The sequence below is a fragment of the Gossypium hirsutum genome, chromosome A08 (assembly GCF_007990345.1).
Source record: "Gossypium hirsutum isolate 1008001.06 chromosome A08, Gossypium_hirsutum_v2.1, whole genome shotgun sequence".
Lineage (NCBI taxonomy): Eukaryota > Viridiplantae > Streptophyta > Magnoliopsida > Malvales > Malvaceae > Gossypium > Gossypium hirsutum.
This window is the reverse complement of record NC_053431.1, coordinates 6,235,138-6,263,084: the sequence shown is the minus strand read 5'-3', so window position 1 is coordinate 6,263,084 and position 27,947 is coordinate 6,235,138. Positions and strand designations below refer to the sequence as shown.

General features: G+C 30.6%; 3 protein-coding genes and 1 long non-coding RNA gene across 4 annotated transcripts; 1 reads left to right on the top strand and 3 right to left on the bottom strand.

Moving 5' to 3' along the window:
* Positions 1–6,066: 6,066 nt before the first annotated feature.
* LOC107960966 (uncharacterized) lies at positions 6,067–7,381 on the bottom strand. The gene is made up of 2 exons (XR_001701180.2): positions 6,654–7,381; positions 6,067–6,389 (listed from the first exon to the last, which is right to left on the bottom strand). It is a non-coding gene; the product is annotated as an uncharacterized lncRNA (long non-coding RNA).
* A 4,187-nt stretch (positions 7,382–11,568) lies between these two features.
* Positions 11,569–13,435, top strand: LOC107960958 (protein LIFEGUARD 2). The gene is made up of 4 exons (XM_016897208.2): positions 11,569–11,992; positions 12,093–12,206; positions 12,761–12,918; positions 13,014–13,435. Exons 1-4 carry the CDS (start codon positions 11,743–11,745, stop codon positions 13,218–13,220), a joined length of 729 nt encoding a protein of 242 aa, XP_016752697.1. The 5' UTR covers positions 11,569–11,742; the 3' UTR covers positions 13,221–13,435.
* Positions 13,436–15,478: 2,043 nt separating this feature from the next.
* Positions 15,479–18,880, bottom strand: LOC121204924 (pentatricopeptide repeat-containing protein At1g03100, mitochondrial). The gene is made up of 2 exons (XM_041075742.1): positions 18,336–18,880; positions 15,479–18,001 (listed from the first exon to the last, which is right to left on the bottom strand). Exon 2 carries the CDS (start codon positions 17,946–17,948, stop codon positions 15,612–15,614), a length of 2,337 nt encoding a protein of 778 aa, XP_040931676.1. The 5' UTR covers positions 17,949–18,001; positions 18,336–18,880; the 3' UTR covers positions 15,479–15,611.
* A 1,294-nt stretch (positions 18,881–20,174) lies between these two features.
* Positions 20,175–21,540, bottom strand: LOC121204923 (COMPASS-like H3K4 histone methylase component WDR5B). Its single transcript, XM_041075741.1, has 2 exons — positions 20,655–21,540; positions 20,175–20,558 (listed from the first exon to the last, which is right to left on the bottom strand). Exons 1-2 carry the CDS (start codon positions 21,315–21,317, stop codon positions 20,268–20,270), a joined length of 954 nt encoding a protein of 317 aa, XP_040931675.1. The 5' UTR covers positions 21,318–21,540; the 3' UTR covers positions 20,175–20,267.
* Positions 21,541–27,947: the final 6,407 nt, after the last annotated feature.

Sequence of the window (27,947 nt, the reverse complement as noted above, 5' to 3'; positions counted from 1 at the left end):
TGCATGAATATCAAAAGTTAAAAAAATGAAAACATAAAATTTTGAAAAAATCAATATTTTCGTAAACTACCCCCACCATGGGACGAGATATGTATAAAGAAATATGTATCCTATTTAGATAAACATAGTAAAGAAGCAGGCATAGTAAAAGAAAATATAGATTCTATAGGAAATAGGATCAATTTTGCAAAAGAAATAATAACTTTACATTGTTTACAAACTAAAGATGCTAAACAAGTAAAAAATAAATTAAGTTATAGTCATTGTACAAAAATTCTAAAAAATGAATGGGAATTTAGATGTAAAATAATACGTCCTAATACTTACAAAAACATAGAAAGAAAAATAGAAAATATAAATTTATTAGATGAAAACCAGGAAATAAAAGATATGCTAGTAATAATAAGAAAAAGAAAAAATTTGTTAGAAGAAAAACTTCTAAAAAATCTAAAAAACAAATACGTAAATGTTTCATATGTGATGAAGAATGTCATATAGCACCAAACTCCCCTAATAAAGGAAAAAGTACTAAAAAAATGATTAAAAGTCTTGAAGAATAAGATTTAGAAATATGTTATGAAGAGGAAATAAATCCTAAGAAAATATTATATGAGTTAATATCAGAAACAGATTCCGATTCAGAAGAAGAGGAATATATATTTATGTTAAATATAGGAAGTAGTTCTAAAAATCAATTAGAAGAAATTCCTAAGTCTGAACAACAAGATATAAAATTAGGAAATTTGATTAGAGAAGAAAAAGACTTTTCTGATGAAATGATAGAAAAAATAAATAAAAATCATATTTCTAAAGAAGAAATATATAAAATATCTAAATTTAAAATATGGAGTCAAAGACACATAGAGAAAATTAGTGGCAACACAATCGCTAAAGATACTAGAGGTGGATTAACAGAAATCCCATTATTTACTAAAGAAAAAATTAAGAGAATTAAAAAGAAATACCCTCAAGTTAGATATATGCATTTAGGTATAATTATGATAACAATTAGAGCTTTATTTAGAAAAGGTCATGATATATCTATATTAGCAGTTCTATTAGATAAAAGATTTGAAAACCCAATAAAAGCACTTATTGGTGGTATTCAGTCTAATTTACACACTAGGGTAATAGGATTTAAAGTTAAACCAAATTATTTTATATCCATTACAGATCCTCTAATAGAAGAGTGTTTATGTTTAAGAATTCAGACAAAAAACTCTGAAATTAGTGATTTAGCATAAGATCTGGCAATAAGTTGGACTTCTATTAATGAATATACCAACACGGCAGAAGTAGAAATTAAAGAAATTAATAATAAAATAATTGAGTTATTTGAACCCAATAAATTTACTACAGAAATACAACCAAAATTACTACATCTAAAAGATCTGTCAATACCAAAAGATTGGATGATTGATAGAATAAGTAGTGCTAGTACTTCAAAACCTGTAAGTATTATAGAATATATGTCATCTGAAGATAGACTATATTTTAAAAATAATGCTATAACAAATAAAAATGATAATTTAGTTTTACCTTCTAATTCTCAAATAGAGAAAGAAGAAGATAATATTAGTACAAATTTGACAACACCAATAGGTATTGACAATTGGTATTAGATCGTTATTTTATTAAAAGTAAAAAGAAGGGTTTTACAAAGAGAGAGTGTTTACAAAGAGAGAATACTGAAAGTAAAAGGAAAAATTTCTAAGCTATTTTTCGATGCCTTATTTAGGCTCTTTACATTGCTCTTTATAGTAGAATTTCTAGGCTCTATTTAATTTTTTCTTCAATCCCGAACAGTAATTCTGATAAGGATGAATTTATTGTTGCTTCCACGTATGGATGCCTTGATTTTCAATTTACTGCCAATCTTGAAAATCTTCTTGAAAGTCTTCTTGAAAGTCTTCTTGAATGTCCACGTAGTCATTATTTTGTCTTTATCCTTCTTGGATATTGTCAAGGTTCCAAGTTTCTATCTTATCCAAGTGTAGAGATTCTGGTGATAGTCTTGGTGAATTCCAAGTCTCCCACGTGTTTTTGATTTCCTCGATAATTTCTGAAGGAAAATCTTCTATCTCCATATCTGCTATTTTCTTTAGCAGTTGTATGGATTCTTCATCTCTTATTTTCTGAACTACTCCAGTGTCATCAGCTACTATTCTTTTTTTCATCAGTGGATAATTTGTATGTTTGTTTATGAAGTACATGTTGAGCTGTTGACATTAAATCAATTCCGGCTTGAATTTGAAAATATTTTGGATTATTATAACACTTGTCAATGGTTTCTGTCAAGTGTTTTTTATCTTCTTTGACTGCTGATAAATAAGAACTATCAATCATTCTTTGAATAATCCAAATTTGATATGGTTGATAAAATCGCTCTTTTTCAGTAATGCCAATAAGACTACTTATTTGGATAAAAAAAAGTAATAAAAATCATCTTCATGTACTAAAAGTGATAATAGAGCTTTTATAATAGCAGGAAAATTTTTTAATAGATGAAAAGAAAACTTTTGTACTACTATTTCTCTAACAAAACCCCATTCAATAATGTTTATATCAAATGGTTCATGATCTAGTCTGAATTTTATAGTAGGAATTTCTTTTCCTATTTCATTTAGATAAACATATGTTTGTAAAAAGTATTCGGAAAAGACTTTTTTAAATTGAGCCTACTGATTGCAGATAGTTCTATTGATTTTTTCAAAAATTTCTGCTGGCAATATTTTCTTAGCTTTATTATATAAACATATTCTAAACATTCTATTCATAATGGGACTATTTGTTCTTTTATGAATAAAATATTGGAATATATCAATAAGATTATTTATCTCATTGATATTTATATACTTTATTTCGAGTTCTTCCCAATCTATGTATAAAATAGCTTTTAATAATAAATCATGTGCTTCGTTTTCTTTAGTTATTTTTTCAACTAAAAATTGCAAAAACTTTGTAAGAGCTCGTCTAAAGTTTGCTTTTTGTTCTAAAATATGGGTTTTCCATATTTCATTCATGAATTTATAAATTTCACTTGGTAATCCTGGATTATAAAAATCTTTTATCTCTGGAATTTGCTGTTGTTTCAACAAATTTTTTGCTCATTTTATAACTTCAGAATAGCTAGCCTGAAATGCTAAATTCAGATCCTGAGACCAAGGAGATTGGCTTATTGTTCTTGGATGGTATTGGCTTACCATTCTTGATGCATATGATAAAGGAGATCCAGTTGGTTGTCTTGCTATTGGATAAGGAACATAATATCCTTGGTTAGGATAGAATGATGTTAATATAGGAGTAAATCCTTGATTAGGATTTATTTGCTTTCCTTTGTTGGGTTTTTTATGGACAGTAGTCCATTCCCCAACTTGTTCTAGAGGTTTTTTATCTCTATCCATAAGGCCTGCTAAGATAATCAGCAATAATATTATCAGTGCCTTTTACATATAGAACTTCAAAATTAAAACTACATAATTCATTATACCATTTAATTTTTCTAGGTACAGTTTCTAAACTATTATTAATAAGAATTTGTTTAACTGCCTGATTGTCACTTTTTATAATAAAATTTTCAGATGCTATATATATGAGAAAAGTTTTTATTTCTTTTTAATAGCTAAGAATTCTTTTACATATATAGCATAATTAATTTCATTTGGTTTAAATTTTCCGGAACTATATCCACATATTAGTTCTTCATTTTTTGCTGTTTTAGCCTTTAAAATACATCCCCAATAATTTTGTGATGCATCTGTTTCTAAAATTAATCTATCACGTTGTTTTGGTAAATAGACTTTTGGGGTATTATTTATTTCTGATTTTACATTTTTAATAATTTCCAAGTCTCTTTTAGACCAGCTAAAAGTTTTATCCTTTTTTAATTTTTCATATAAGTCACCTATTTTTTGAGATAAGTTAGGAAAGAAGTTTATTCCATAATTAACTATTCCTAACAATTGTTGAAGTTGTTTTTCATCTCTAATTTCTTCAGGAAATTCTTTTATTTTTACTATAATATGATCTTGTAGTTTAAGACCATCAGCAGATAAATTTAATCCTAAAAATTTTATTTCTATTTTTTCTAATTCTATTTTCTTAGGACTCAAAATAATTCCATATTTTATGAATTCTTGAGAGATAATATTTAAATGTTTTCTATGTTTTTCCAGAGTTTTTGAAAATATTAAAATATCATCTGTATAAACTACACAAAATTTTTTATATTTATTAAATATAGAATCCATCCATCTTTGGAAGATTTTAGGTGCATTACATAACCCGAATGGCATTACTCTCCATTGATAATGACCATTAGGTGCACTAAAGGCTGTTAATGGTTTAGATTCATCAGTTAGCATTATTTGCCAAAATCCTGATTTACAATCAAATTTACTAAAAAAATTTGCTTGTTTAGCTTGATTAATCAAAACATCTTTTCTTGGAATAAAGTATCCATAAAAAATAGTATCTTGGTTTAATCTTTTATAATTAATTATCATCCTACCTTTTCCCCTTTTTATTTCTGCATGGTTTCTTACCATAAAAGTTGGGCTTGAGTGTGGATTATTAGTTTTTTCTATTAATCATTTTTCCAATAGTTCCTTTATTTGTATATCAAATTCATCTATATCTTGTCTAGTATAGTTCATGGGTTTAATTCTAATAATTTTATTTCACAATATCTTGGACTATTTTCCCATAATTTTAATGGTTCATCACTAAAATTATTTTCTAGAATTTTAAACAACCAATGATTTGTTTCTAGTTGTTTAATTTGTTCCTTTCTTATTGGTCTAAATCCTTTATCACATATAAATTTATGGTTTTCTATTAAAGGCATTTCTACAGAAGTTTTTTCTGTTGACAATATTACTAAATTTTTATCTATAGAAAACGGTAAATGATGATATATAAAATTATTTCCTAATAATATGTCTCCATACATTTCAGGAAAACACAATATTTTAGGAATTACAAATCTTACATTATTTATGTAAATTGGTATATTTCTAGCCTTAAATTGGATTATGGTTTCTTTACCGTCTATTCCTATGGCTCTAATTGGGTTTTTCATTAATTTCTATTTTTCTACAAGAATGGCATTTTCTCCACAGCTACTTGTGGTAGCTCCAGTATCTAATAAGGCATGCAAAGAATATGTTTTATATTCTCTAAATTGAAATGTAATTTCTATATATGTATAATATTTCCTAGGTTGGAAATTTGTAAATGTAATAATATCATTTTTTGCCAATTTTCATTTGTTGAATAATAGTAGTAGATTGTATTTCTTCCATTCTAGTATTTCTAGAATTTCTGCTAAGTTCAATAGGAAAAATAGGTATTTGAACTGTTTTCATACCTATTGGTGTTGTCGAATTTGTACTAATATTACCTTCTTCTTCCTCTATTTGAGAATTAGAAGGCAAAACTAAATTATCATTTGTATTTGTTATAACATTATTTTTAAAATATAATCTATCTCCAGATGACATAAATTCTATAGTACTTACAGGTTTTGAAGTACTAGCACCACTTATTCTATCAATCATCCAATCTTTTGGTATTGACAGATCTTTTAGATGTAATAATTTTGGTTGTATTTCTATAGTAAATTTATTGAATTCAAATAACTCAATTATTTTATTATTAATTTCTTTAATTTCTACTTCTGCCGTGTTGGTATATTCATTAATAGAAGTCCAACTTATTGCCAGATCTTTTGCTAAATCGTTAATTGAGTTTTTTGTCTGATTTTTTAAACATAAACACTCTTCTATTAGAGGATCTGTAATGGATATAAAATAGTTTGGTTTAACTTTAAATCCTATTACCTTAGTGTGTAAATTAGACTGAATACCACCAATAAATACTTATATCGATTTTCAAATCTTTTATCTAATAGAACTGCTAATATAAGTATATCATGACCTTTTCTAAATAAAGCTCTAATTGTTACCATAATTATTGTGCGAGCCCAAATATGCCCGGGGCAGTTCAAAACCATTTCAAACCCATCTCAAACCAATTTCAAACAAAAAAACAGATAAATCAAAGATGTATTAAAACCCAAAGCTTATTAAAAGTCCAAAATAAAAGTCCATTTACACATTAACCCAATTACATACCCAAATTGAACCAAACCCAAACAACCCATACCTATACCTACGACCCTCTGGTCCAAAACACTAAACCAAACCGGTCCTTATTGGCCCAATATGCCCAAGGCCCAAACTAGTTTCGGCTAAGCCGAAACCCTAGACAACCCTAAGCGCCGCACCTCCCTCTGCCTCCCCACGTGCTTCCGTAGCGAGCTCAGCGCTCGAGGATGGCTCTGCACAGCCCTTGCACCAAAAGGGAAGCCCCCGCTCGTTAACTTCCTTCTACACTTGCAAAAGAACCGAAATGGGAAAGAAACAAACACCAACACGCAACAACAATCGCAGAAACAAAAGAAAAGAATAATACTGTGTATTTTTTTTCATTCGGCTATAAAAAAAAGAGAAGCCAGTAACTCTTGTGGTTCCTCTTTTTTTACACATTTTTTTGAATACAAAAAAGAAAGGTATATTTCGTATATTTCCAGTATATCTTGCTTCTAATCTACTGCATATATAGATAGAGATAATAGAAAAGGAAACTTTTACCTGTTTGGGGTAAATCAGAGTCGGAATCCGAATCGTCTACGGTTCATATCACATTTTAGGAGGTTTCGTCGTTGGTTTTGAAGGCATATTCGGGTTCGGGGGTTTAAAAAGGAAAAAGGAGCCTTCTTTCGTGTGCGTCGGTCACCCTACACGGCGGTGGGCACGGCGGAGCATGACGGTCCGATGATCGGAGCCCGGCCAGCTATAGATCGGCGCTCAGAGGACCGATTCCTCTCTTTTCAGAGGGTTTTCTTGTGGTTTTTTAATAAGGAAGGTCAAAAAATGAAATTTTCTTTTATTTTCTTAAGTATTTATAACCCCATTGAAACGGTGCCGTTTCAACATAGCATTATAATGGCCAAAACGGTACCGTTCAGGTGCTATAACCCGATGACCCGACCCATATGTGGATAGATCCGCGCGTTTTGGTCCTCGAGGGTATATTTGTGCAATGAGTCTCTCCCTTTTGTAGCGTGTTTCAGTGGGGCCCTATGTTCATTTGATTTGGACCCGTAGTTTGCTTATGGTTTTAATTTAGTCCTTGTGTTGCTGAAGGGCCAATATGCGGACGGCGCCGTTTTGAATGGGTGGGGGTATTTTCCCTTTTAATCCTAATTCTTCACACACACGTTCAAATAGCCCCCTTTTATTTTGTTTTCATTTTAAAATTATTCCCAAGGATTCTATTCTGTTTCTAATTTCATCCTTCCCTTTTTTTTAGTTTTTATTTTTAAACATTGTTTATAACGATTATATTTTTATTATTATCATCTTATACCTATTACGTTTATATATATATGTCCTTTTAATATGTACTACATTAATATTATTACTACCATTATTTACTTATATTATTACTATATCATATTTAGTATTATTTTTAGTATTATGTTTTCATTGTGATATTCACATTTTCGATATTATGGTTTATTACTTTATTTTACATATCGTTATTATTATAGTATTATCATTATTTCTAATACATATATATATCGCGTACATATTTTTTTTATATACTATTATACGCTTTGGATATTACCATTACCTATGTATTTTAGCATACAAAACGTATACTTATGTAATATATCAATAGTTTCTCAATGTCACTTTTTAACACATATATATAGATATATTTAAAATTTTTACCATACACGTACGTTTTCCTTTTTATATTATGCATATATTTTTTTTAACTCTATTAAGTATGTATAATCCTTTTAACCCTATATCTTTTTATATCATGTATATATTTTCGATATTATTATATATTTTTAGATAATATTACTATGTATATATCTTTATACGTATACACATGTATATGGGGAACATTATTTGTGTTCTTTTAATGTCAGGTTTTTTACTTTATAATCTATTATTTTATGTTCGTATGTGTATGCATGCACATTCGTAGTTTTTTTATTTCATGTTTGATCCTTGCTATGTCTTATATCCGACACATTGTTATTGTTTTATTATTGTCATGTTAATTATTTGTTTTGATATATTTCTAATCTTTTGTTTATTTTTTTCATGTCAATTTGCTTTATATTGTCTCAAAATTTTATTTTCGTTTAAAAAAAAAAATCAATTTCAACACATGAGGCAATGTTCCGATCTAAAACTAAGTTGACGATTTCATCGCTATGTTGGGTGAATTATGTCGGATCGTGTTGAAATCGAGATTTCCTTCTAAAAATCACAAATTTAAAAAATTATCGCCTTTTCAATCGGATCACGATTAAATGTTACCTTGAACTCTTATGTTTGAAAATCAAGACAACCCGTGTTTTAATAATATACCAATTTTGGGTGTCACGAGGGTGCTAATACCTTTCTCGTGCGTAACTGACTCCCGAATCTTATTTTTCTCTGAATTTTGACGTAGACCTAAACCCGGCCTTCTTTTTACCCAAAAATAAATTTTTCTGTTAAAAAGAGGTTTTATTAGGTGTCCGATCACACCTAGAAAAAATATCGATGGCGACTCCCCTTTTCTTTAAAATCGAAATTCGATTTCCAATTTTTCAAGTAATCACTTCAATTAGCAACCAAGCTAAAATTATTGCGTCGCTACAATTATACCTAAATGTATATATCTAACTTGAGGGTATTTCTTTTTAATTCTCTCAATTTTTTCTTTAGTAAATAATGGGATTTCTGTTAACCCACCTCTAGTATCTTTAGCGACTGTGTTGCCACTAATTTTCTCTATGTGTCTTTGACTCCATATTTTAAATTTAGATATTTTATATATTTCTTCTTTAGAAATATGATTTTTATTTATTTTTTCTATCATTTCATCAGAAAAAGTCTTTTTCTTCTCCAATCAAATTTCCTAATTTTATATCTTGTTGTTCAGACTTAAGAATTTCTTCTAATTGATTTTTAAAACTACTTTCTATATTTAACATAAATATATATTCCTCTTCTTCTGAATCGGAATCTGTTTATGATATTAACTAATATAATATTTCATCAGGATTTATTTTCTCTTCATAACAGATTTCTAAATTTTGTTCTTCAAGACTTTTAATCATTTTTAGCACTTTTTCCTTTATTAGGACAGTTTGGTGCTATGTGACCTTCTTCATCATATATGAAACATTTACATATTTGTTTTTTAAAATTTTTAGAAGTTTTACTTCTAACAATTTTTTTCTTTTTCTTATTATTACTAGCATATATTTTATTTCCTGGTTTCCATCTAATAAATTTATATTTTCTATTTTTCTTTCTATGTTTTTGTAAGTATTAGGACATATTGTTTTACATCCAAATTCCCATTCATTTTTTAGAATTTTTGTACACTGACTATAACTTAATTTATTTTTTACTTGTTTAGCAGCTTTAGTTTGTAAACAATGTAAAGTTATTATTTCTTTTGCAAAATTGATCCTATTTCCTATAGAATCTATATTTTCTTTTACTATGCCTGCTTCTTTACTATGTTTATCTAAATAGGATACATATTTCTTTATACATATCTCGTCTCATGGTGGGGGTAGTTTATGAAAATATTGGTTTTTCCAAAATTTTATGTTTTCATTTTTTAACTTTTGATTGTAAACACCCTCTATCAATAACGGAGTCTGAATTTTTTTTTCAAAATTAAATTTTATATTTTTACGATAGTAAAAATATAATTTTATCATTTTAATAGCTTATTTCTTTATAATTTTTAAAGGGTTAAATTAAATTTTTATCATTTTTTATCGTTAAAATACAATTCCTATATATTTTTTATTTTTTAATAAATTTGTACTCGATTAACCTATGAAATTAATTCAATTGGTGATTTTATATTAAGTATTAGATTTTAATATTTTAAAAAGTAAATAAACTAGAAATTTATCACTACTAGAAATCCTATCACGTACATATGCATGGGGAAATCACAAATTTAAAACAGATTTTTATTTAAAAATAATATATAATAAATAATGAAACTTATAGTTTGAAACTAATTAATAATATCATTTGAAATATGTAAGCTATTAAAATAATAAAAAAATAGATTAAATTGTTTATCATGGTGTTGTCATCAGTCTTAAGTTTTGTGTCAAGTGACACCAACTCAATCAAATACATTTTAATATAAAAATCTTATCACATGTGTATATGTGTGAAAACAACGAATTTAAAATACAAAAATTTTTTCTTAAAAAATTATAATAAATAATAAAAGTGTATGGTTTGAAACTAATTATTAATAATACATTAAATATGAACGATGTTAAAATGAAAAAAATAGATTAAAATTGATTATCATGGTGTTATCATCAATTTTAAATCAGTATTGAGTTAACTTGTGACACGGGCTCAATAAAAAAAGTGATGAAGATAATAAATTGTGTATATTAAAATAAAAAGTGTAAAATACATAAAAATAAAATTTTGATTGACTGGTAACTTTATGGTTTTATTAATCTAATTGGTGCGACTTTAAATCTAACAATATGCATATTTTTATTGGTTTTTGTTAAAATAGAAAGCCTGAAATATCCTCAAATAATGTAATTTATTTAATTAAATAAAAATATTTTGTAATTTTTTTAATTAAGTTGGTGGCCAGTTAAAAGCGACACCAACTTAATAAAACATTTTATAAATTATATACGACTGGAGATAAAAAAATATGTATAAAAATATTAAAATAAAATTTTATTCAATAATAAATTAAAAATTTTATTAATACAATAAGCGTGAATTTAAATTTTATGATGAAATTTTTATTAGTAGTATAGATTACAGTGTTACGTGGAATCTTTACTTGGGCAGTTCCAAATCTAGCTTCGCGCTAAAAAAAGGCATAAAAACAAACATTGCTAGAAAACTCTAGCAAAGAAAAGAATCAAAACATGGAATTCACTCGCAAGTGACCACATATTCCACTCTTTCATCCACTTTCAAATTTAAAACTAATAATAATATACTCTTAACCCACTCCTCGAATTTTCTTTTCCCTTACCAATAAAGTTAAAATTAGTGTATTCAAACGGTTAATTAATTAATCTGAATTAAATTAATATTAATTAAATTAATTAAACATTTTAAGTTTTTAATTATTAATTCAATCGATTAATTAAATTAATCGAAACTTATATATTTTTTGTTAAACTCAATATTAAACATATTAAAATAGATAATAATAATCTAATATATAATATATAATATTATTTATTATATTTAATTAATTCAATTAATTATTCGATTTTAAACTAAATTATCAGTTAACTAAAATTTTTAAAAAAATTTAACCGACTTTTAACCGAATTAAATTAATTTAATTTTAAGTGAAATTTAATCCTCTCCGGTTAAAACCATCATAGGCCATTGCCATTTGTCATTATCCAAATCCTACTCCCTAGTCTAGAATCTTTTAGAGCCATCCACGTCCTCTTACAATCCACGTGTCAATATCTCGTTGAACTTCCACTCCTCTTACCAGAACTTTCTCTTCACCAAAAACCGCCATTTCTCTGCTTTTATAACATCCCCTAAATTCCCTCCCAACAATCCAATTAAAACCCTAGCTCTCAATTTAGCAGCCAATTCCGACTCTCAGTTCTTGTATTCTTTTCACCGGATCATGTGGAACCAGCCTTACCGGAAAAATGATACGGAGGCCGGACCGAGGCCTTTGTATCCTATGATGTTAGAACCCGCGGAGATGAGGTGGGCGTTTATCCGGAAAATTTACTCCATCATTGCTGTTCAGTTGTTTGCTACAATCGCGGTGGCTGCCACGGTGGTTACTGTCCATCCGATTTCTAATTTCTTCGTCAGTACTGGCGCCGGCTTGGCTCTTTATATTGTCCTAATTATCACGCCTTTCATTAGTACGTTTCTTTTTCTTCTTCTTCTTTTTCTTTTTCTTGGTGGCCTTGATTTGTGGTTTTTCGGTTTAACTAAAATGAGAATTCATTCGTTTGCTTGCAGCTTTGTGTCCATTGTATTACTATTACCAGAAGCATCCAGTGAACTATCTTTTGCTTGGAGTTTTCACAGTTTCTTTAGCTTTTGCTGTTGGATTGACGTGCGCTTTTACCAGTGGTAAGATATGGATTCTTGATTTTTGTTTGATATAATTGAAGAAGTTGAACTACGTTAATTCATAAAAAAATTATAAATTTACATAAGAAGATTATGATTTATTATGCCTTTTTTGAGAATCAGGAGAATGTTGATTCAAAAAAAAATATTAGGAGAATGAACTTTAAATTAATTATAATAAGTACTAGATTAAATATTTAGTTTTTTTAATTAAGGTGTATGGATGAATTGATCTTTTTCTCCAGAAGAATTTAATGGTGTTGAATTAGAAGGGGAGGGTTTAAATATTTGGAAGTAAAAGTAGAAAAACTGAATTCTAAATCTAGGAGAAGTACAGGGACTTGGAGCTTAGATGTATAGAAAAACTTAAGAAGACATAACTTGGGTTCTGATGGGTTCTTTCTTAATTTCCTTCAATTTAATTTTAGAAAATAAATTGCAGTCATCACTATTTATTCTGGAGTTGGAAAGATGAGATGGATTAGCTTAGACTTGGAGAGAACTTTATGACTTAAGATCCATGTATCTCTCTAAATGGTTTGCTTGCTGAGCAGGGAAGGTTATTTTGGAGTCGGTGATTTTGACGACCGTCGTGGTGGTGGCTCTAACCCTTTACACCTTCTGGGCTGCAAAGAGAGGTCATGATTTCAACTTCCTCGGCCCTTTCCTGTTCGGTGCTGTCCTTGTTCTTATGGTTTTCGCTCTGATCCAGGTATACTCCAATCTTCGCCTTGTTTGTTCATATATGGTTTTACACTGTATATCTTTATACCATATCATTGCTAAATGTGTTAATTTGGGTTTCAGATACTGTTCCCACTGGGTAGAATCTCGGTGATGATATACGGGTGTTTGGCCTCCATCATCTTCTGCGGCTATATCATATATGACACCGACAACTTGATCAAGCGACATTCTTATGATGAGTACATATGGGCTGCTGTATCTTTGTATTTGGACATCATTAATCTCTTCCTCGCATTGCTTACTGTTTTCAGAGCTGCAGATAGTTGAAAAATGGACATCACTGTAAGTAGGCTATATACAGACTATTTTTTTTCTCTTTTTCAGGTGAATGTCACCCTAAATGTAATGTTTCGTGTTTAGTCTTCTTTTTCTCCCCTCTTTTGTATGTGGTAAATGTGAATGATGGTTTAGAAAGGGGTTGAATGGAAGATTCTGATGTCAAGATATGGGAATTGTTGATAATAACACAAAAAATTCCAAGATTCTGTTTTTGCCTATGCATGTTAACAGCCAATTCTACCCTTTTATTGCTCACGATTCATTCTATTTGGCTCTGCATTAAAAAGGTTAATTTTGCTTGGAGCGTTACTAAACAAAATTTGATTTATGATATATAATAAATCTATTTACTTTTACTAAAAAATGTTTACTGAACTTTTATATAAAATTGGACAATTTTTTTTTGTTGAGCCGATAATTTTAAATGCTATTGTAAGCGATGGTTGAATTTATATAAAAAATAGATTTACTTTTCTAATAATATAATTTTAAAATAATTTAATTACATTCATCTTCAATTAATTCGTATATTTTATTTAATACGTAAATATAATAATTAACTACGAACAAGTAATGGCTAATTATTTGGGTGCTTTCAATGATACAAATAAATAATAAAAATATTGTATAATAATTATTATTTAAATTTTAATTTAATTGGTATCGATATAGAAAGGGTATTTGTTTTTTACTATTATATCAAAGTGTATTATTTTTTTTAAAAAATATTTTGAATAAATTTACTATTGTGATAATATATAATAATTAGATTATACAATTCTTTCGTATTATTCTTTTATTTCTTTATGAGAAAAAAATTCAAATAACAAACTAAGAGTTTAGTGGTTATAATAAGGATAAATATTATTAAATTTAAATAAAAGGATTAAAAATGAAGATGTATTTAATATAAGTTTATGTTTAATTTTCAATAAAATTTAAGTGTTTTTCGAGAATCATATGTTAAATTAAATGAGCACAAAACATTATCTCATATGTTAAATTTAAGTGTTTTCAATTTAATTTTAGCATCACACATATTTATATTTCAGTATATTATTTAAGCAGCATAGCCTGTTCAGCACACCATTGTCTCCACAGCAGGTTTCGTAACTGTCTGCTAGGCCTACGATGAAGTCATGTGCATTTGCTGCTTTGGACGCTTCCATAATTTCAGTATATTACAAACTAAAAAAGAATGATTTGACTTGCATATTTTAAGTAACTTGAAGCCTTTTTTTAAGTTCAATTAGGGGGAAAATACAAAACTTTTGACTTATAAAAAAATATTACCAGCAAAGCAACAAATCTGATGATATTTAGCATTTAATTATTAGCTATAAATTAGTAGAAATTTATTCATATGTTGTATATTTTTTTGGATTATGAACTCGGATGAAGCTAATTGTTATGTAGGTTACTTTCTTCTAGAAAAATGAAATGATACTTGGTAAACTGCGGTTACTCATAGTCAATAAAATTTTATAGTACTACAATTATAAAAAATTTTAAATTGGTCACTAAATTTATTGGGCTCGTTTCCTCTTTTTTTTCTTTTCTATTATGTGCTATTAAGCTTGTCATATATTTGATTTTTAATAATAACGCATTCTATCAATTTGATCATGATTCTAAAGAAATTAACTTTCAACATTTATAAATTATCTCGATTTAATTCTCTAACTTAGATTACCATGTGGATGCCATATTAGTAATTTGTTAACTTTTTCATTCATTTTGATGTAATTTAATAAATAATACAAGTTTAAAAATTAAAAAGAGACAAAAAAATTAAATGAATAATTAAAATGACCTTTTTTATAAAATTAAAAGGCCAAATAAATCATTATGCTGAAAAGATTTAGATCAACTTAAAGCATGCCTAAAGTCGACAACCATAAGTATCCACTTATTTATTAAAAAATCATCCATGAATTTGATACACTTAGTCGAATTCCTATTTCATCGCATCGATACAAAGAATTAGGATTTTCAATGCTCACTAGTGTCAGGTATGTCTTTTCGACAAAGAAAATTTATACAAATTCAAAAAATGTACTTTAAGAAATAAATATAAATGTAGCTAGAATTGGAAATAATATTTTATTTAGTTAAATTAAAACAAAAGAACTAAATACTCTTACAAATTTTTTTTTTTAAATATTGTTTTTATCAATGAAGTTTTGGCTCACTGATAGAATTGCAGAGAATTTTAATATTATTTAACTCGAGACACAAATGTAAAATACCTAAAACACAAAAAATTTACATATTATACAAATGTAGAATACCTTAACATGAAAAAATGTAAGGATATACGAATTGCCATCAATGCAGTTGTAGCTCTAAATTACATGTAGCACCCAAATGAATCTCCTTCTAACATATACCAATCCACTTCTTGAAACTCAAAGCAGCTTCCCTCTTCTTTAGCTGGGATTCTGTCAGGAATTTAGGAGTCTTGCCCTTATAAAGTGTTTTATGGTACTTCAAGTAGAGGGTTCGATACTTGTATTTGTCAATGAACATGTTTCCTTTTTCCATCATATTGACAACTTCGTTAGCTCGAACGAAAAATCCGCCCCTCACGAAGGTATATAACAAAGAATCCAGAAGTTCCTGATCAAACTTAATTGGAGCGGAAGAAGCAAGTGATTTCATTTCACCCCAGAGCTCGGTTACCTCGATGTATTTTCCTCCAATAGCAGCGTATCCAGTGACCATAGAATGGAAGGTTTGAGCATTCGGAGTATGCCCCAGGCTCCTCATTTTTGCCAAAGCTTTTTCGGCATCTGCCATTAACCTTTTCTTACAGAAAAAATGTATTACATTATTCCAGTCATGTACTCCACTATCCAGTTTCTGGCCTTCCCTGATTTCTCGCAAGAGCTTCGCCATTAACCCTGCTTCAGCATTGCCTGCACATCCCTCGACCAACTGCTCGAATTCAGGATTACCACCTCCGGGTATCTTAGCCTCCTTCATCTCCTTGAATAGATCAAGAGCTCCTTGAGTATCCTGTTGAAGCACTCGGGATTGTATCAATGTGTCATAACAACTAGAATCTAGTTGGATCCCAGCCTTCTGAGCATCTCGTAAAAGTGAAGTCACTTCTCGTAGGCGGTTTGCTTTACAATATGCTTTTAACAGGGAGGCATATACCGAAGAACCAGTTCTAACTCCAGCAAAACGCATTTCATCCAAGAGGTCATGCGCTTGATCTAACCACCCAAGTGAAATGCATGACTTGATAACGTGAACCAATGCCGAATCATCATTGGAAACTGGGGAATCTTCTTTTTCAGCCTTGATAAGAAACCGAGCCAAATCCTTGAGCTTCCCTGCTTCAAGGAAAGCCTTAACCAATTTCACGTAAATTTTTTCTGTTGGTTGTAGAATGCCATGTTCAGTAGTAATCAATTCAACTTGTGTCTGCAACTTAGCTAGCAAACTAAGAAGTACTTCCTTAGCCTCATTTCCAAGTTTAACAAAATTTCTATCTCTAGAGAACTCCTCATAAGATATAATCTGGTGCTCTATTAATCTGTCCTTATGTGATCCCTCTGGTTCATTTTGGCTCAGATTTGGCCCAGAAATACGTGCAGTAAAGGCTCTGTTATCATTTCTAGCAGCTTCAAGCACAAGCGTAGCAACAGCAAGAGAATTTCGCGCATCCTTTGCTTTCCGTAGCATTTCCAAGACCATATTAGAGGCAGAATCAAGATCACCAAATTTTAAATGGCATGTAAGCAAGCAATTATAAAACTGTCGGAACTGAATATCAGTCAAGTTACAAGCTTCGTCTATGTGCCTCTGAAGTTTCTTCAGCTCTTCCCTTCGCCCATTTCTTTCATATATGTGTGCCATTACAATCAGTAAGTTTGCATCAGCTTTTACACAAATTCGAGGCATTATGTGAAGGAGCTGCTCTGCTTTTCTTGTTGTGCAGAATAAAAGGCACCCGGCCAAAGCAATGTTGAAAGCGGTAGTATTAGGCTTCATAGCAATCAATGGTGCATTACTCTTCTTACGGGGGTCCACCCTCCCATCCTGGAACAAATAACCTATCTCAAGAATCAATTCAGCAGCTAGGTAAGCACCGGGAGCTGTTTGTGACATGTGGGCCAAGATGGCCAACCAGGCTGTTACAGGAGGAAATTTTTCAGTTTCTACCAATTTTCTCAGAATGGTCGATGCAGGAACCGGCAAACCGCATTTGGCAAGACCAAGAGAAAGATATATCAGAGGCTCCTTCTCCAACAAATTCTGTTTACTTTCCTCAAAGGCTTGTTCAACCATCGCATAAGCCTTCTCAAGCCATTTAACATCAAGGGTTTCCGCAAAACCTGCCAGAAGTCTGTTCACAACAGATTTTCGAGGAAACCCTTCCATCTGCATGTGCTGTTCATACAGCTTCCATGTATCTATATATCTTCGTTCATCAATTGCATTAAGTATTTCCATATTTAGTTTGGCTGGGTCTCGAGCCTGGACCAAGATTGTACCAGCCATTGTTGAAAATAGCATCAACCTATAAGGAGAACTTGAAGATGCGTTTAATGTATTGTTTGACAACGAGTCGGAAATCCCACAAACCCACCTATGAGTCCCATAAACAGGAGGCGGGCATCTGCAAATCCTAGCAACACTAAAATGCTTACAAGAAAGTAAGGCAGATAAAAAGGAAGGGGAGACTGACGCGGTTGAACGTCTCATTTTCCTCTTGGCAAGCAATTTCCCGGATATAAAATGTTAACAAGGATCAGAACCTGCAATGTTAGTAGATTTTCTGAGAAACCTAATAGGCTGAAAAAAAAAAAAAACTTGAACTGACTTAAAGAGAGTTCAAATGAATATAAACCTAACTTCTACGTTTAAGAACCTTACAAAAAAAGGTGCAACATGGCAAGGACTCAATCAGCATTTCTATACGAAGAAAAGGGTTAATCATATTTAATCGATTTATAGAAAATAACAGGTTTAAAATTCATGCAAGAAGAAGATAGAAAGCAGCAGTCTACTTCTCTCTGAGACATTTTATCAAATAAATCAAAGACATAAACCAACTGATGACACTTTTGCTACGAAATGCTAAAAACTTACAGTGTAAAAGTCAAGCTAACAGTCGTTATTAAGGGTCATCAAAATTGGCACAGAGAAACAATGCAGGTGAGCTAGAAACTGGAAATAAATGATGAAGAGTTTCCTGCATGCTGTTCTTCACTTGCAGTCTGATTCTCGGTGAGGCATTTTCTCAAATAAATCAAAGACATGGCCAAACTGATTATACTTTTTGCGTAATAGAAAAAATGAAAAAACACCAATCTTCATTAAAGGGTAAAGCAGAAAATATACAGTAACAAAGTGAAGTTGGAAACCATAACTAAGCAAGGGTCATAGAAATTCGCACGATACTGGTGAAGTCGACTCTGCATGATGTTCTTTAAAGGAAGGCGCACAGAAAAAGAAAATAAAGGAATTGGGGGGCCTTTTTTTTTTTAGGTTTGGGCTCCAAAAAAGAAGAGTCCACTTCAATTTTCCTAAACAAGAGAAAGAATCGAATTGATTTATTTTTTTTAGATGATTTTTTTAATTACAATAACATGACAAAATTCGAACAAAAAATAAAATTAGTGCAACTCAAACCTAAGTTACAGCTGAGATGGTGAACTCCCTTAATCATCAAGTTATCACATGAGATTTAATTATGCATTGATTTTAAATCTTCATTACAAAATTCATAGCATAAAATTAATAAAATACTTTCATTGCTAAGCGTTCGTGTAAAATTAATTCAATTGGATAACATTTTTAAACCTTATTTTTTTTAAATCTTGTTAAATCGCTAATTAATAATTCAACAATTTATATGTAATGAAGTAACAAAAATTAGCTGTTCAAACATTTATATGTAACAAATTAATAAAAATTAGTAGTTGATGTGCTAACGACAACTTGAATAACTTTTAAATTAGCACCACAATTAGCGTCGCACTTCACCTCTCCATAGGTTTTGCCATAGTCATCGTTCTTGCATTTTTTGTTACAACCTTCAAAGCATGCATTGAAACGATCGGAGTCTGCCTCGATTGACTAAATGCTTGCCGCCACGAGAACAATGCACATCATAATTCATCTTACAACGAACTCGTTGGCCATTTGTTTTGTTTTCCATTTGAAAATTTAGATAAAATTATTCGAAGATAAAGAATCTAATGATTAGTATTTAAAGAGTGTAACTAAAATTAGATCCCATGATATTTAAATGGTAATATTGAACTTAGTTGCAACCTCCTTCACACCACAATCATCGTTGCACTTCACCCCTCAATAGGCTTTGCCATAGTCTTCGTTCTTGCACTTTTGGTTACAACTTTCGAAGTATGCATTGAAACGATCAGAGTCTACTACTTCGATTAGCTAAATGCTTGCTGTCACAAGAACAATGCACACCATATTTCACCTTACAACGAACTTGTTGACCATTTATTTTGATTTCTATTTGAAAATTTAGACAGGATTATTTGAAGAGGCAAACAAATGCTTATTTTGATTACTCATCCGTAAGATAAAGAATCTAATAATTAAAATTTAAAGGGTGTAACTAAAATTAGATACCATAATTTTAAATACAACAATATCAAAAAAAACTAAAACCTAACTCAATATATTTATATATTCATCAGTCCAAATAGTCAATATAATGTAAACCCATAAAAAGTAAATTCAAATACGTTCAAATAGAAACTGATTTCAAAATCTAAAATATCCCAAAAATTGTTAATCAAATGATTAAAATTCCAACTACATTTTACCTATAACTATTAATTTGACAAAATTTCCTTAGCTAAAGCAAATGAAAGTTGATTTCTAAAAGCTTTAGTTTTTTCCATCATAGGGCGTCTGAATATTAGATGATTATAGACTTTTGTAGATTCAATATTCATAAAATTTCTGGGAGTTCATGTTATTCGAAAATCATTTATGGTGTGGGAAACAAAGGTGGGGACAAACAGATTGAATTTAATGGCGAATTCAAGCATTTTGAACCCAAACCCTAATTGTTCGATCCCCGTCAAGCCCAGCAGAGGCGATTTTATTCTCAACGGGATGGCAAGTCACGGATATAACAGTATCCGAATGGCCTTCGAGTCTCTGAATCATGGCTTTGGATTGAAGATCCCATAGATAAACACATTTATCCTCTGATCCACTAACGATGTACTTCCCGCTCGTAACCGAGAATGTTGATGTTATACAGTAAACTTTGTTTGTATGTCCTTGATAAATTTTCAGAAACTTACCAGTTGAATAATTCCACAGCTTCTGCAATCAAAATCAAGAGGAATTAGGGTTAATTTCTAAAATCTCAATCGGATTCGGTTTGATTTTGAAAGGTTAAAAGATGTTTTTTTAACTTACAAGAGTGCTGTCGAGGGTTGCGACCAGAATGAATTTCCCGTTGGGGGAGAATTTGGTGAACGAGACGGCGGGATCTTTGTCGTCGATTAGGGTTTTCAAGCAAGTACCTTCTTTGGCGGCCCAAATCTTGCATGTCCCGTCGTGGCTGCCTGATACAATCAGCGAACCGTCGCGGTTAAAATGAACCGACGTCACCGGCATGGAGTGGGCTCGGATTACCCTCAAGCACTTGCCGGTTTTCACCTCCCAAATGCGAATCGTCTCGTCGAAGGAGCCTGAGACGATGAGATTCGACTGCGGGTTGAAGTTCACGCAAAAGACGAAGTCGGAGTGTCCCTTGAGGATCTTGAGGCAATCGAACGGGGGTCGTGCATCCCAGATGCGAAGGGTGCGATCGTCGGAGGCGGAGCAGATGTAGTGAGAATCGGAGGACCAGGCGAGGTCTGATATGCCTTCCGAGTGGCCGACAAGGCGGTGGAGGAGGGAGAGGGTCGAGGCGGACCAAATAATTAGGGTTTTGTCGAGGGAGGCGGAGGCTAAGAGGGTACCGTCGTTGGAAAATTTGACACAGGATACGGCGCGTTGGTGGCCAGCTAGCGTTTTCAGGTGACGGTAGGGTTTGTAGGCGGCGGTTGGTTGCTGGTTGGTACCACCACTAGCCATTGTTCAGATACGGCGGAATGAATGTCGAAGCTTTAAAAACCTTTACGATCTCTATATTCTCCACGCCAGCGAGCCTGTTAGCTTGATGAGCACCCAATGTCGACCGCCTTAGAAATGCCATTGGCTAGTTTTTTAATAACCTGATTTTTCATTTTAATCAAACCCCATTATGAAAAGTTAGCATTTGATTAGGGATAAATATCAAAATGTTAAAATTTCTCATAAATCTATATACTCTTCAAACTATTAAATTATTATTTTTATTTATTGATGTGATATTTTAAAATAAAAAATATTAATTTGATAATTATAAAATTAAAAAAATGATGTTTTAATAATATAATTTTAACAGTGTTAACAATTGAATCTGATTTTTAAAATCTGAAAAATGAATAACTAAATTTTTGGAATAAAAGTACAATGACTAAATTCCAAATTTGTGAAGAATATAGAGATTTATTGTTGATTTTAACTATATTAACCTATACTTAATCTTTAATTTAATGTACAATTTGACATATTAATTTTGTGCAATTCTAAACTTTAAACTTTGATTTTGTGCAATTATAAACATAAACTTTGATTTCGGTATAAATGTGTACATAAAATTTTTATTTTGATTCAATCATTCACATTTAAAAATAAACATATCAATTTACTTTTTATATTAGATGAGTATAATTATTTTTACTGTAATATGTAAACATAAAATGATGTTATATTGATAATAATGTTAAGAATTTGTGAAAATTAAATTAAGTCAGAATATCATATATAAAATTACATAAAATTAAACTTCATATATAGTATTGCACATTAAACAAAAAATCATGTATAATTTTAATATTTATCTCATTTGATTATCCATCTATTTTATATTATATTTGTTGACCACGCATGTGTTAATGGACTAAAGGACCAAATGGAAAGAAATTAGAAAATTTAAAGTTTTGAAAAATAAAAAGATATAAAATTTATATAGAAGGATTTTAAAATATAGAAAATTTGAAGGATGAAAAAATAATAAGATGGAAAATATATATTTTTTGTGTTTTGTTGGAAAAATATGGATATCACATCTATAATAAGAATAATTGCATGTTAGTACTTACTATCATAAAATGCTAGCCCAAGTTAAAAGTGATCTAATTTGGTTAAGGCTTATTGGGCTTCGTTATTAAATAAGTTATGAGTCAAATATGTGCAAATACTTTAGTAACTAAATTCTAATTGATGATGGATTGATTAAAAATTAAGGTTAATGTGCAAAATGTATATATTATAGTTATGGTCCCAAATTATAGATATAGATAACTTTTCTAACATTCTATCTTCAAAAAAAGAGAGAGATTCTTTAAAATATTTGTATGTTAATTTGGGAGAACAAACCCACAAGATTCAAAGATCTCAACAAATCAATAGATTCAAGTACGCTTTCACATCTAGTTTTTGTTATTGATGATCTAATATGACAAATTTTGGTTTACGATTTTAAATTTCATATCAAAATTTTATGGTTCTAACATGCTTGGTAAGAAATATGAAAATTTTGAAGAAAAAAAAACATTTTTTCCCATTACTCGGTATAATTAAAAAATGACAAAAAAAATGAAATTATAGATTTGAACAAACATAAAAACCATTCTCATTATCTTTTCTCTCATCATTCTAATTTGGAATGATTTGTTTTTATGCATTAGAATAAAAAATGTCAACTCTCTCTTTTTTTTCCAAACTTTTCTTCTCTATCAAGCACTTCAAATCTATTTCGGGTAAACTACTTTAATGGTAATTGATTATTTCTCATGTATCTGTTTTGGTCATTAAACAATAAAAATTTTCAATTTAGTCACTAAACTACCCAAATTCCCTTAAAGTATAAATGGTTGGATGGCGTGGAATTTTAAAATTTTTATTTAAAGTAGTGGATCCCACCACATCCTTATATTTCTTTCTTTATTATTATTTTTTTTCTCTTTTCCCCTCTTTCACATCATTTTCCTTCATTTATTTATTTATTTCATTTTCATTTTTCATTTTCTCTTAGGGTTCTAAAACCGTTTTTTCTGCACTAGTAAAAATCGCGCTGTTACAAAGTGCATCTTTATTGGATCAGAGGATAAATGTGTTTATCTATGGAATCTTCAATCCAAAGCAATGGTTATATAATGCCTCGGTTTCCAATGGTATTGAAAAATGCAATTTCGAGATCCTATTTTCTTAAATCGAGCCATAGGCTAATTGAATTTTGGATAATTAATTTAGTCGAATTTGTGATTAATCAGGGTCCAGTAACTAAATTGTAAAATCCAATCACTATAGATTTTTAATTAGGAAATGACCTAGGGACATAAATTGCAATTAACTAAAGGTTTAAAATAACAATTAGACCATGTCAAATTAAGTGTTAGTGGACAGTAAGGTTAATCAAGAATTAGCTTGATTAAAATAAAGTTGTTTAATTAAACTAAGATTAATTAACTTAATTAACCTAATAATCCTATTATAAAAGACCAAATTCGATGGATGGAAAGGAAATTCCATCTTGATCAACCGAATGTGAGAAAGAAAAGGGAGCTCCACGTCATTGTTAAAGGATTCCAAGATTTTAACCTTAAATTCAAGTAAGTTCCTAGCCATTTTAATTTGATTTTTATGTTTTTAAGGTCACGGGAGCTTGATTTAGCTAACACATGTGCCAATTTGTAAAAATGTTATAATTTTGTAAAGCTTAGATGTGAAAAAGGAGGTCCCTAATGAACAAATGTGAAATCGGATTTCAATTCAAAGCTTTAAATTGAAAGTTATGCTAGTCTAGGTTTTAGGAACTAAATTGAATAAATTGTAAAATAAGTGTGAGTTTATAATTGACTTTGATTTGAGCTAGAATTTAATATTATGTATATTCGGATTATAATTTGTAGCTAAAGACGACGTGAGAACGTCGAGAGGGAAAGGAAAGACTAGATCTTACGACGAGTAGCTCGATTGTTTGATTTGTATTTCTATAATTCAAATCACTTTATTTGTTGCATATTTCTATTGTTTAGCATGGTAAGATGTGGAGGTAAGCTGAGATTGGTTAGTTGAATCGAATTGGTATGATTATGTTTGATTATAAAGATAGAGGACTAAATTGAATAGAATTAAAAATAGTGAAATTTGCTGAAATTATGGAATTGACTTTGAAATTGAGCTGAAATAGGATATGCTATGTGATAAATTGATGATTTGAACTATGAATTGAATTGATGAGATGCGAATTGAATAAAATGATAATTTGAATAAATTCTTACCTTATTAACTGCTCGGGTAGAGTTGGATATAGTTGGCATGCCATAGGATAGATTATGTACGAGTTACTTTGCCTAGGTGTCGATGAGTACTGGCACAAATTTTACTTTGGTTATTCCAATGAGTGTTGGGCGCAATCTATTTACTTCGAATTTTCCGATAAGGCATTAGGAGTCAAATTTTGTGTGTTGGTTAGGTCTATGTATCCATTCGAATCGGAGTCAGGTTAATAAAGATTTAAAATGTAAAGTTGATAATGATATAGGATTTGAATTGCTATTGAGAAAGAGTATGTGAACTGGATTTACAAGTTTAGAGGATTGATATGCAAATGAGACGAATCAATTGATTCAATTTGGAATTTGGAATGTTATTATGATGTCACACCCGACTTCCTTTGAACCCAAAAATTTGGAACAAATTAAGGATTAAATTGAAAAAAAACCGTAAGTTGGAAGTCTCTACCGAAAAATCAAAGAAAGATAGTAACTGAAATTGGACAAGGTTGAGAACCAAGTCTAGTTCAGTTGGATTAGACCCAACCGATCCCTTAGTGGGAGACATAATGATTTTAAATGGATGGCTCATAAACAATTGAAGACCATATGAGAAGGGTTATAAATAGTTGAGAGGTGACTTCCAAGAATGGATTCATATTAATTCTGTTTCATTTTCTTCTCTTTATTCATCTTCTTCGTCGCTCCGAAGATGGGAAGCTTTGCATGGAGTAATGATCATGAGTTTTAAGTCGAGAAAATAGAGGATCCAGTAAGCTGGTAAAGTTCTAAGTCTTTTAGTGTATGTAATGTTTAAGAACCAAGGTTAAAGGCTTCCAGAAACCATTTCAAGGATTTTGCATGTTTTTGGAAAATTAAGTTTAAAACTGGGATTTCTGTGTTTAACCCATGAATTGGCTGTCTTGCTTAGCTGCCAGAAGAATAGAAGCTCCAGTGTTTGAAAAAGCTAAGCGGACAAGACAAAGATGCATCAAGTGAGTTTTTGCACTCGACCCCTTAAATGCTAGGTATACTGTAAGGTTGCATGGGTTTATGAGTATCTGCCATTTTAGTTCAATGTGTATGAATTAGCTAAGATTCCATGGTATTGCATCCATGAAATGCTTGTAATGCATGTAAGGGAAACATTTTCGAGTTTAGGTGAAGTTAGGAAGGGAAAATGGGATGATTCTGTTAGATACTGTCATATGGTGTTGTTGCGTACACCCATGATGAGCGAAGCATCGGGCCTTGCGGAGGGGACACTGCGGTGTTCGAGCATCAAGGTATAAGATGGTGAAATTGAGGAATTGATGGAATGAAATGGGAAGAGTAAAGATCATATCTAGGCCATAAGACTGGTCAGAGGCTATACGCCTAAAATGAGTAAGATCATAGCTGAAAGATGCTATGGCACCATGACAAGGATGAGTATGACCATAGTTGAAAGATGCTTTGGCATCATGACATAATTAAGTAAGACCATAATTGAAAGATGTTATGGCATCATGGTAAGTAGGTTAAGCTCAGTTCGAGATCTTGAGCATCGATTTCAACATCCATTCAAAATCCTAGACTCAACAATGTTTGAGAACCTCTTTTGTTAATTAAATGGCATATACCTAGTAAAGCCATTTTGGTATTTTGTTATGTTTGATGATGTTGAATTTAAATGTTTGGCATTTGGATTTGAATCATATGAATGCAAAGCTGGTATGTGAATTATCATATGGTATGTAAAGAATAAAAGGTTATTTTTTCTAATGGTAATTGTGGATTAGCATGTATGTATGTGATTGGATAAGTTGTGTTAGGTTGATAGATTATAAGTAATATGGCATAGGTATGTTATTGATTAAGGAACTAATGAACTTGAAATGATGCTTGAGAGGTATTGGTATTGGCTATTTATGTGCTAAGCATGTGTAATAAATGTTTGGGATGAAATTGCAAGTTGATGCCTAATAGAATTTGCAAAAATAGTATGTGATGTAGTGATGTCATACAAGTGTCGTCACGACAAGATATAGGCTCCAGGCCACGACGTGATGAGGAACCCCATTATCGCGACGAGGCCATTAGAGTATGTCACGGTAGGACGAGGAACCCCCTCATGTCATGACGTCCACCTGATGATTTGAAGTTCTTACAATTTGGTCCTAAATCTATTATGAGTTAGCCTTAAAGCTTTCGTAAGCTCGTATAAGACCTGAAAATGCTTGTATATCATATTGAATGCATGTTTTAGCTGAATATAACCATTAAATGGTATAAATTGTTTGTGAATGTTTGTAGTTGTTTCGAAATATGGCACCTTGTAGCTCGGATCCAGCGATCGGGTTAGGTACTTGGTGTTCTAGATTCAAAGACTCAAAAACCATTTAGATATTGTTATATTCGTGACTTGCCATCACATTGAGAATAAAATAACCTTTTCAAGGCTTGAAGGGGATCCAAAAGTTAGGATTTGAGTTCAAGATACTTGAATTCACCGTTAAATTCAATCTGTTTGTCCCCATATTTATTTCCCACACCATAAATGATTTTTGAATAACATGAACTCCTAGAAATTTATAAATATTGAATCTAAAAAATTCTATAATCATCTAATATTCACTACTTTAGAAATTAACTTCCATTTGGTTTAGCTAAGGAAAATTTGTCAATTTAATAGTTATAGGTAAAATGTACTTGGAATTTTAATCATTTGGTTAACATGGGATATTTTAGTTTTTGAATTGAGTTTCTATTTGAATTCATTTTGATTTGAGTCTTATAACGCGGGTTGTATTTGAATTTACATTTATATGGGTTTTTATTTATATTGAATGGATTTTATATTGATGAATATATAAATATTGAGTTCCATTTTAGTTTTTTTGATATTTTTGCATTCAAAATTATGAGATCTAATTTTAGCTACACCCTTTAAATATTTCCCATCTTGCGGATGAGTAGTCGAAATAAGCTTTCATTTGCCTCTTCAAATAATATTGTCTAAATTTTCAAATAGAAATCGTAACAAATGGCGAACAAGTTCATTATAAGGTGGATTACGGTGTGCATTGTTCTCGTGGTGGCAAGTATTAAGCCAATCGAGGCAGACTCTGATCGTTTCAATGCATGCTTCGAAAGTTGTAACGAGAAATGTAAGAACGATGACTATGGCAACGCCTATTGTGAGGTGAAATGCGACTTTGATTGTGGTGCCAAGGAGGTTACAGCCAAGTTTAATATTGCCATTTAGTTACTTTCGTCGTTTCCGTTGACGGAAGTTAATTCCTCTAATGCTTCTTAGTTTAATTAAATTTATGTTTTTTTATTATGTAATATAATTTTG

Coding starts and splice junctions, on each gene's coding strand:
- LOC107960958 (XM_016897208.2), top strand. CDS start 11,743: ATGTGGAACCAGCCTTACCGGAAAAATGATACGGAGGCCGGACCGAGG. Junction 11,993..12,092: donor AATTATCACGCCTTTCATTA/GTACGTTTCTTT, acceptor GTTTGCTTGCAG/CTTTGTGTCCATTGTATTAC. Junction 12,207..12,760: donor GACGTGCGCTTTTACCAGTG/GTAAGATATGGA, acceptor CTTGCTGAGCAG/GGAAGGTTATTTTGGAGTCG.
- LOC121204924 (XM_041075742.1), bottom strand. CDS start 17,948: ATGAGACGTTCAACCGCGTCAGTCTCCCCTTCCTTTTTATCTGCCTTA.
- LOC121204923 (XM_041075741.1), bottom strand. CDS start 21,317: ATGGCTAGTGGTGGTACCAACCAGCAACCAACCGCCGCCTACAAACCC. Junction 20,559..20,654: donor CAACCCTCGACAGCACTCTT/GTAAGTTAAAAA, acceptor TTTTGATTGCAG/AAGCTGTGGAATTATTCAAC.